General features: G+C 45.5%; 1 protein-coding gene across 5 annotated transcripts; it reads left to right on the plus strand.

Moving 5' to 3' along the window:
- Positions 1-7,394: 7,394 nt before the first annotated feature.
- On the plus strand, positions 7,395-9,669 carry LOC120658076 (probable S-adenosylmethionine carrier 2, chloroplastic). Of its 5 annotated transcripts, none has more exons than XM_039936288.1 (5): positions 7,399-7,803; positions 8,485-8,546; positions 8,956-8,996; positions 9,154-9,234; positions 9,408-9,669. In XM_039936288.1, exons 1-5 carry the CDS (start codon positions 7,742-7,744, stop codon positions 9,528-9,530), a joined length of 369 nt encoding a protein of 122 aa, XP_039792222.1. In that variant the 5' UTR covers positions 7,399-7,741; the 3' UTR covers positions 9,531-9,669. The 5 variants fall into 5 exon arrangements, 4 of the variants coding, with proteins under 4 accessions (XP_039792222.1, XP_039792221.1, XP_039792220.1 ...); XM_039936287.1 differs by having other exon boundaries at positions 7,462-7,803; positions 8,956-9,035; XM_039936286.1 differs by lacking the exon at positions 7,399-7,803 and adding an exon at positions 7,810-8,331.
- Positions 9,670-10,606: the final 937 nt, after the last annotated feature.

A 10,606-nucleotide genomic window follows, 5' to 3' on the forward strand; every position in this document is an offset into this window, starting at 1 on the left:
GATATTCCAAAGACTGCTTTCTCTATCAGATATGGACTATATAAATATCTGGTTATGTCTTTTGGTCTTACCAATGCCCCGGCATATTTTATGTACCTGATGAATTCCGTCTTCATGCCGGAGCTGGATAAATTCGTCGTAGTATTCATTGACGATATTTTGATCTACTCCAAGAATGAAGAAGATCATGCTGAGCATTTGCGTATCGTTCTTCAACGATTACGAGATCATCATCTTTATGCCAAATTCTCCAAGTGTGAATTTTGGTTGGACAGTGTGAAATTCTTAGGCCACACTATCTCCAGTGATGGTATATCTGTTGATCCAACTAAAGTACAAGAAGTGATGGATTGGGAATCTCCTATTTCAGTTCATCAAATTCGCAGTTTCCTTGGTTTAGCTGGATATTATCGTCGATTCATTACTAATTTCTCCAGAATAGCCAAGCCTTTGATAGAGTTATTGAAGAAGAGAGTGAAATTTGTTTGGAATGATAATTGTGAAGAAGCTTTCCAAACTCTCAAAGCACGATTAACTACTGCTCCAGTATTGGCTACACCAGATAGTACCAAACCTTTTGATGTCTATTGTGATGCTTCTGGTACGGGACTTGGTTGTGTGCTTATGCAAGACAACCGGGTTATTGCTTATGCATCAAGAGCTCTCCGGAATCATGAGAAGAATTATCCAACACATGATCTGGAGTTAGCAGCTGTCATTCACGCTCTTAAGATTTGGAGACATCATCTTATGGGAACTCACTGTAATATTTACACTGACCATAAGAGCCTTAAATATATCTTCACTCAAGCTGATCTCAACATAAGACAGAGACGCTGGCTAGAGTTGATAAAGGATTATGATCTAGAAGTGCACTATCATCCAGGAAAGGCTAATGTGGTTGCGGATGCACTCAGCCGCAAGTCACAATGCCATTGTCTATCTGTAGAACCATTCAATGAAACTCTATGCCAAGAAATGATGAAGTTAAACCTAGAAATGGTACCTCAAGGAAGTTTGAACCATATATCCCTTGAGCCTACACTTCATGATAGCATCATCATGGGGCAATTACATGATGAGGGTATCAAAATCATCAAGGAAAAGTTATCACAAGGAGAAGCAAAGTACAAATGCTTCTGAGTGGATCATAGAGGAGTTCTATGGTTTGAATCTCGACTGGTTGTATCCAAGAATCATCAGCTTAGAAAGCAAATCCTTGATGAAGCACATCTATCGAAGTTTTCGATTCATCCCGGTGGCACCAAGATGTACCAAGATCTTAAACAAAATTTCTGGTGGACTCGAATGAAAAGAGAGATCGCCAGATATGTTTCTGAATGTGATGTTTGTCAAAGAGTTAAGGCTAGTCACTTGAAAGTAGCTCGTACTCTCCAACCTTTACCCATTCCATCCTGGAAATGGGAGGACATCAGTATGGATTTTATCATTGGCCTACCCACTACTTCTCATAAGCATGATTCTGTTTGGGTAATCGTTGATAGACTCACCAAGACCGCTCATTTTATTCCAGTACACACAACTTATTCTGCCAAGAGATATGCAGAGATTTATCTCGATCAGATTGTTCGTTTGCATGGAGTTCCAAAGACGATTATTTCTGATCGTGGGCCTCAGTTTATTGCACGTTTCTGGGAGCAAGTGCAAGAATCCCTTGGAACAAAATTGATTCGTAGTTTAGCTTATCATCCACAAACAGATGGGCAAACTGAATGAATCAATCAAATCCTTGAAGACATGTTGAGGGCATGTACTATTCAATATGGCAAGAACTGGGTTAAGTGCCTAGCACTGGCAGAGTTTTCATATAATAACAGTTATCAATCCAGCTTGCAAATGGCACCATTTGAAGCATTATACGGTCGGAGGTGTCGAACTCCTTTGAGTTGGTCACAAGCTGGAGAACGCAAAATTTTTGGGCCAGATTTAGTCTCTGAGGCAGAGGAGAAAGTCAAAGTTATCCAGACTAATCTTAAAGCAGCTCAATCAAGACAGAAAAGTTATGCAGACAAAAGAAGAGATCCTTTACAGTTCAAGGTAGGGGATTTCGTATATTTGCGAGTATCTCCTACTAGAGGTGTTCAACGCTTCGGTATCAAAGGGAAATTAGCACCCCGATACATCGGACCATTTGAAATTATCGAAACTTGTGGACCAGTTGCCTACCGACTTCGTCTTCCATCTCAGTTGGCCGCCATTCATGACGTCTTCCATGTATCACAACTCCAGAAGTGCACCAGGGTACCTACTGAGATCCTTGAACCACAAGATATCGAGTTTGAATCCGATCTATCTTATACGGAGTATCCAATTAAAGTTCTTGACACCAAAGAAAGAAGTACGAGAAGGGAGAAAGTTAAAATGTATAAGATCCAGTGGAAGCATCATACCGAAGAAGAAGCCACTTGGGAGACTGAAAATTTTCTCCAAAGAAACTTTCCCGACTTTCTTAGAACAAATCCAGGTACCAATGTTTTGCATCCTTTTCTTCCTGTAATCTCGGGACGAGATTCCTTTTAGGGGGGAAGGCTGTAACACCCTGGGTGTCTGCACAGTAGTTGTGTATATTTTATATGCATCATGTGCTTGAATTGCTTGAAAATAGACCTTTTTGTAATTATAAAAGGTTATATGTGTAATTATGATTTTATGCAAGGTCTTTTCTGCAGTTATGTTTGTTTTGGGTGTGCACTTATAGCTTTTGTGGAGGGTGTTTTTGCAAAATTCAATGCATTTATTGCATAGCAGCAAATTTTGCTTGTAAGTCTATTTTTGAAGTGAAATTGCTTTGAAAAAGACAAAATTCCTAGAATTCAAATTCCCTTCTATGTTTTCAAAATCTATCCTTTGGTCAAATAAATTTTTGCACAACATAAAAGTTGTAGATCTTGAAAAGTTGAACAACTTTCAGGTTGGGCACTTTTTCATTTGAGCCCTATTTTAAAAGTTATCGCTGGTTTACAGACTAGTCCCTGGAATTTTTGGAAATTGCGTTCGGGTCCTTTTCGCCTTCCCCCAGCTCCCTGCTCTGTTTCTCGCCCCCGCCGTGCAGAGCACCGACGCCGGCGCCGTGGAGAGCCTTCCCGGCCACCCCTTTGCTTCGCGCTATCGCCCACGCGTCGCGTTGCTCTTCCTCCACCGCCCTTGGCCTCGCGCTGGAGCTCCCTCCCTTCGCCACACCGCCCAGAACCATCTCGCGGCCGCCACCTCGCCGTCGCGGTGGCGAGCCCGCTGCAGAGGCCGCCGCCCTCCCCTAGCGCGCGCACGGGCACTATAAGAACCCCCAGAACTCTATTTCACTCGCCCTTTCGCTTGCTCCACAGTTCCACGCCCCAGAACACGCCGCCGCTCCACCCGCAACGCCGGCGAGCTCCACGCCGCCGTCGACCCGCCACTGCAGCCATCCTCCGCCCGCGCTGACACCCTAGCGAGCTCCGCCATGAGCCCGCGCAGCTCCTCGACCACCTCCCCTCGCCCAACCCTCACCGGAGCACCCTCGCCGTCGGTTGTCTCCGCCGCTGACCCGCCTGCTCCATCGAGCCGCCGCTTCCGAGCCCCTCCCCGCACCCCTAGACCACCCAGAGGTGCGCCTTGAACTCGTGAAGCTCCCACACCCCTCCACCCTCGCCGCCGGTGAGCCCCTCGCCGGGATTTGGCCGGTCAAACGCCGCGCCCCTCTCTGACCCGGCCCAGGGACCTCGGGTTGAAAGGAAAGAAAACCCAGGGGGTTATTTGAATAGGCCTAGACTCAGTTGAATAGTGCCACCAAGGACTCCTTTGTAATTTTTGCAGTGAACTTTGAAATTCCATAGAAATTCGTAGAAAATTCGTAAAATAGCAAATCTTGATATTTTGGAATCCTTGAGAGTAGCTATTTGTAGTAGAACCATAATATGGTAGGTGTTTGTTGCAAGTTTTTGCTGTGTAAATGGTTTTGTGTCACTAGGTAAATAAAGACTAGTTATTTAATCTTTTTCTTATCTGATGATTAAAAGCTTGTCTTGCTCTGAAATTTTTAGGGTAGTTTGTTCTTGTAACACTAGTGTTGCCATAAATATTTTGTGGTCAGTTCTAATGTGTAGCTATTTATGTGATTTAATCCTTTTTTAGTAGACTTTAATTATGATAAATAGTTTGTGCTGATGATAAATCATTAAAATATTTCTGAGTGATGATTTTGGATAGTGTAGCTTGTACATGAAGTTTCAGCCCTAGTTCATGATTATAACAAGAGCTAAAAATGAATCTTGCTAATCTGTTGTTCTGTTTTGTTTTTCTTCTCATAATTATTTCTATGTATGTAAAATCATGAAAAACTCACAGTAGCTAAATCATCCCTGTTTCGATCTCATGTTAAATTTTGAACTTCTTATTTGCTATAGTTTGACCTGTATAATTCAAACTTGTTCTAGGTGTTGTCTGAATGAATGATTTGTTGTGAATAAATGGATACATGTTTTGGCATGATTTTTACAGGGTAGCTTAATCTGTTCATGTTCTGTTTAGAGTAATTTTTTCTAAATTTATTACTATTTTTACTCTGAGTTGTTAATTTATTAGCAAACCTTGGTTTGATTGCTATAGGAATCAACCACCACTTACTTTATGAAGTTAGTATAGATTTATTGTGCTATTGATCATGATGCCTTGTGTAGTTAGATTTGTTATTTAACTACTCTATAAATGATTGCCCATGTGTGTTTATAATGTTGTTCTTGCATTACATATAGATACGACTACTTTGTCGGACGGGACGTACGAGCTGATCCCGGAGTCTGACGGAGGTGATCCAGAAGTCCAGGTGAACGCCGCTGAACTAACTGAAGCCCCGAACCAAAGTTCGGAAGAGCCTAGAGCTGAAATAGTTAGCGACTACCGAGAAGGCAAGCCCCGGACATAAGCTATATTTCAAATTATTATCATTTACTGTTATTATTTACTTGTGCATTTACAGTTCTTAGGATTTGAATTGAAACCCTAGATGCATGATCCTAGGAACCTATGTACTGAACACTAGACTTGAGTTCGACTACTTGCTAAGCTTATAGGACCGGTAAAAGTCGAGTGATTGCCTGTCACTCGCGAGCTTTATAGGAATTGCATGTTTACTTTCTGTTATCAATATAAGGACGACGGACGGGGTCGTGTTCGATATCATGACCTTTGGTGAGACCCCGTTTGTGTTGATGAACTTGCTAAGGTCGCGGTGTGTGGTAGTGCTGGTTATGTTTTTGAAAGTACTAGCCACATGCCGTAAATATGGTACGCGGTAAGCCTAGTAACCGATTGGACCGGGGAGTGGATATACCTGACACTCTCTCTTAGGGATAAGTTTTATTTTATGTTGCGCAACACTACGACTTCAAGGGACAAGGTTCGGCCTTGGAGCCCTGTAGTCGGGGAGAGTGTTGTAATAATGGTTTGAACTAGTTTGTAATCATCATTATGCCTGTGTTGTAAAATTTGTGGTTGTAACATCTCTGGACTCGCCTTCGTGCGGGGTATGCTTGTTCGATCCGAGAACCGGTGGTTGTATCGGGACGTTACCCGACAGACCAAGAATTGTTCCGTTTGAAGTGCGTTTGAGCTAGTGTTGCCTTTATGGTGATGCCCTGCGCACTTGAGCTGTGATAATTCAGGTGGTTCTGTCACATCCTCCTACACCTGCACGCTACGCTCAGCTGGTGCAGGTGTACCGACGTCGTTCGGTGCCGGCACCGGCGCCGACTTCGGCTCCGGAGGCTCCAGAGTCACCGCCGCCACCTCCACCGGAGCTGTCGCCGCCGCCGCCGCCACCTCCACCATCTCGCTCTTGTGTCGAGCCGGAGGGTGTACTACCCGCCCGTCATCCATCGGGACCCTAGTCATATTTATCCCATGGTGACTCGGCAGATGGCTTCTCAGCCCGCGACTCTCTCCGCCACCGAGGGAGAGCCACGGATCTCTCTGGTACCCTCCTCTGTCCGCGACGCCCTGACGGATCCTCACTGGTGTCGCGCGATGGAAGAGGAGTACGCGGCTCTTCTTGCCAACCAGACGTGGGACCTCGTGCCACATCCGTCTGGTTGCAATGTGGTCACTGGCAAGTGGATCTGGACGCATAAGCGTCGGGCTGATGGCACACTGGATCGCTACAAGGCTCGCTGGGTTCTCCGGGGTTTTTACCCAGCGGCCTGGTGTGGACTATAATGAGAGCTTCAGTTCAGTGGTGAAGCCTGCTACAGTGCGCACGGTTCTCTCGCTCGCTCTCTCTCACTCTTGGCCTGTGCACCAGCTGGATGTGAAGAATGTGTTTCTTCATGGCACTCTATCAGAGACAGTCTACTGTTCTCAGCCAGCGGGATTTGTGGACTCTAGTCGTCCGGACATGGTCTGCCGGCTCAACAAAGCTCTCTATGATCTGAAGCAGGCTCCTCGGGCTTGGTATTCTCGGTTCGCCATGTTCTTGCTGACATTGGGGTTCACCGAGGCCAAGTCACACTTCTCTGTTCATCTACCGCCGTGGGGATGAGACTGCCTACTTGCTGCTCTATATCGATGACATTGTGCTCCAGCCTCCAATCAGCAGTTGCTTCAGCGCATCCTCCTCTCTGCAGCAGGAGTTTGCTATGAAGGATCTTGGTCAGCTCCATCACTTCTTGGGTGTTACTGTTGAGCCTCGCCCATCTGGCCTTCTCCCTCATCAGCGGCAGTATGCACTTGATATTCTGGAGCGGGCTGGGATGATTGATTGCAAGCCATGCTCCACTCCTGTCGACACTCAGGCGAAGCTGTCAACTGCTCTGGGTGATCCCGTGGTTGATCCTACTGCCTACCGGAGTCTTGCTGGAACCTTGCAGTACCTCACTTTCACCAGGCCGGATCTCACATATGCCGTTCAGCAGGTCTGCCTTCATATGCATGATCCCCGGGAGTCACATCTTGCTGCGCTGAAGCATCTAGTCTGCTACGTCTGTGGCACTGTTGACCTCGGCCTGGTTCTTCACTGATCTCCCTCTGCTGAGCTGGTTGTCTACACCGACGCTGACTGGGCTGGCTGTCCGGACACTCGCCGCTCCACTTCCAGCTATGCCGTCTTTCTGGGCGGCAACCTTGTCTCCTGGTCGTCCAAGCGGTAGCTGGTTGTCTCCCGCTCCAGTGTAGAGGCGGAGTACCGTGCTGTCGCTAATGGCGTGGCGGAGGCGTCATGGCTTCGACAGCTCTTGGCGGAGTTCCATAGCCCGCTCGCCAAGAGCACGCGCATCTACTGCGACAACGTCAGCACCGTGTACCTCTCCACCAACCCCGTTCAGCATCAGCGGACGAAGCATGTGGAGATCAACATGCACTTCGTTCGTGACTGGGTCGCTATCGGCGATGTTCGGGTCCTCCATGTCCCGACCACCTCCCAGTTTGCCGACATCTTCACCAAGGTTCTCCCCTCCTCGACTTTCTCGGAGTTTCGCTCTAGCCTCAACGTAGCAGGTGGCTAGTTGTGGCTCTGGGGGGAGGGGTGTTGTTCATGTGTGTGCTTTCTTTGTTCTCCAGTCTTGAACTCCGTTGCATCGGTAGTTCAGACTTCAGGGGGGTGTTGGTGTATAGATTTAGGTTCATCTAGGCCCATGTACAGACTACTATATAGCTCACCCTTCTAGGGTTTGGAGGAATACATTGAGTAATTTCCCTCTAGCAGATATATCCTAGGATCTCTAGCACTTATTGACTGTATATTACCTTTCTTATGGATCCAGGCAAAGAGGGATTTGAAAGACGCAGAAAATGCAATTATTGGTGCTTTTGCTGGTACAACTGAATTTCCCTGCTAGGCTGGTTTCCTGTATATTCCAATTTGCTATTCCTTACTATATTTTATCAAGCTTGTGCACCTTTGGTATCCTACAAGCATTTATATGAATATTTCTTTTCAAGTTTTCTTAGGGTTCCATGCAATTTTTCGTATCTCTTTCTTGCTAAAGTAACATTGGCTTTATCAAGTGCAATCATCCTTTGTGTTGCAATCATGCAATCATTCTGTTGAGACACCAAAGCGACATGATAGAACTATAGAAGGCAAGAAAAATTCTAGATTGGCTTTCGATGAGCTTAACCCATGTCTAAAAATTTAAGCACCAGAAATTCCAGGCAAATCATAAATCAATGGAGAAAACACACATTACGACCTTCAAACTTTTTAAGCCTTCTAATTTTAACCTTGAATTACCAAACAATTTGCACTCTTCAACTGTGGCTACTGACTGCACCAGAATCCAAAATCCAGATTAGCTTTGCTGACATGGACACATGGTACCAATGTACTGGTGGTTTTTACATGTGGGTGCTGACTCCCCTACCAAACCAGAATATATATATATAAGTGTTTCCTTTTTAAATATTGCATCTCAAGAGCGAATTGCACTCTTGTTGCCGTACCCTTCTATTGTCCTATGCATGATGGTAGGTTTAATCTCCACTTCATATTGTCAGGTGCCATTACTGGCGCTCTAACAACACCCCTCGATGTCATGAAGACAAGATTGATGATTCAGGTAGATCTTGCACCTACAGGACATCTGGTTTTTTTGTGAATCACTGCGATATCTAACTCTATATCGCTGAACCAAAAGAGAGCCTCTGAAGGCCTCGGCGTTGTTTCCGCCAATCCCGTCATTCCGGGTGTTTTTTGCCTCCTTAATTTTCTTTTGCTAATTGTGTTCCGTGTGCAAAGTCTGCTTGGGGCCCACGGGAGGTTTATTTGCTTCTTGGCATGGACATGTTTGCTGCCTCTGTTTGGGCCGTTGGTGTCTCATTGGCTGCTCAATGTGTTCCCCGTGTGTGCTGATTATTTTGGCCTCTTTTCGTTGTTGGACGGTGGGCTGCCCGGGGAGCGTACTTCGTACGATATATTTCTCTTGTGCGCTGCCCTGCTGTTGACCTGTTGGCACCCCCATCCTACAGTTGTGCATGCCCTGCTTCCGTCGCCAACCGGAGCTCCTCAGGTGTGTTGCCGAGCACGCGTCTCCTCATTTCCTTCTTCGGTAAGCTCTGGTCCTTTTCCTTCGTTCTTCTGTGCTAAGTTCTTGGATCTCCTAGCTTCTTTCCAGTGATTTGCCTTGCTTTGTTCTCTAGTACTTTATAATCCTCTGTGCTTTGCAGGGACAGGCAAACCAATATAGAGGATTCATAGACTGTGCTCAAACTATTCTGCGGGAGGAAGGCACTGGTGCCTTCTTGAAGGTACAACTTTTGCAACTGAAGTAGATTCAGTAACAAGAATTTACACGAGTCCACAATGACAATGAGAAATGACACAAATTTTACATTCCGTTGCATTTCAAATACATTGTGGTCCATGTTTGAAAATTTTCGCTTGTTACATGTCTCCTATCTTGATATCATCCTGGTGGCAGGGTATCGAGCCAAGGGTATTGTGGGTAGGCATCGGCGGATCAATCTTCTTCGGGGTTCTGGAGAAAACAAAATCGGTTCTAGCTCAGAGGAGCAGCCGTAGGGATGCTAAGCTCAAACTTTAGAAGAGGGTGGACCGGTGGATGATAGATTATGGAATCATAAAAATTTCCCTGGGGAACTTTGGTGCCCCGGTTCACATTCCATCATGTCCCATTCGAGCAATGTTGATTCGTCTTGCTTGAGCGAGAGTTCTTGGTTTTCCTTTGGGTTCAAAGTCCTCTTCTAGGGTGGTCACTGCTTTGAGATCATTCGGGTGAGAAGACACAATTGTGGAAGGTGGATTCTGTGGTGTCACAGAGAACGAGACCCGCGTACGGAGTTGGATTTCGCCGTACGTCTAGGCCCATCGGCAACTGCCACAGGGGAGGGAACCCACCGGTCGGCCACTGAAGGCGACGGAGACCTCCTCGCCCCTTGGAGCGGCCTCTGCAAGCTCTCCCTCTTCTTGTGGCCTGCTAGGTGAGATGTGCTTTCGTTGTGGTTGCTTCAGGATCCGGACACCAATCAGGCACGTTGATAGCAGGCAAAGGTCAAACTGTATTGAAAATGGAGGGAGTATTGAAAAAAAAAAAGCAAAACACATCTATGATGTCCTCTTTTTCCATCCTACTTCACCACAATACTTAAAATACCGTAGCGATAGGAAAGCCTTGGGGCAGCTAGTCTGTGTGGCTGAAAGATTGCCACTTCCCTATTTGTTTTCTGCAGTATTTTTAGCCTATGTCACATCAAAAAAATCTTTTCATTTAGAAATATCAAATAAAATTTGTTTAAGACAGATGGGTGCTAATTCATGAGATGAATCTGATGAGCCAAATTAATCTATAATTTGCTATAATGATGCTATAGTAATCATTCACTAATTATAGATTAATATACCTCATTCGATTCATCTCACAATTTAGCCTGGAGTTCTGCAGTTAATTTTATAATTAAATTTTACTTAACACTAATAAATATCAAGATTCTCTTTGATGTGACAGTGTAAAGTCTGGCCTAAGGATCCAAACAAGTCGTAGGGGCTCCAGAGAATGCGGCAGTAGTACAGCACCTTGCAGTAAAGTCCCAGCAACATCATCGATGGATAGATATAGACTGAACCGTATATAATGCTGTATTGTAACGAACTCGAAAATAA

Source organism: Panicum virgatum, chromosome 2N (genome assembly GCF_016808335.1).
Source record: "Panicum virgatum strain AP13 chromosome 2N, P.virgatum_v5, whole genome shotgun sequence".
NCBI lineage: Eukaryota > Viridiplantae > Streptophyta > Magnoliopsida > Poales > Poaceae > Panicum > Panicum virgatum.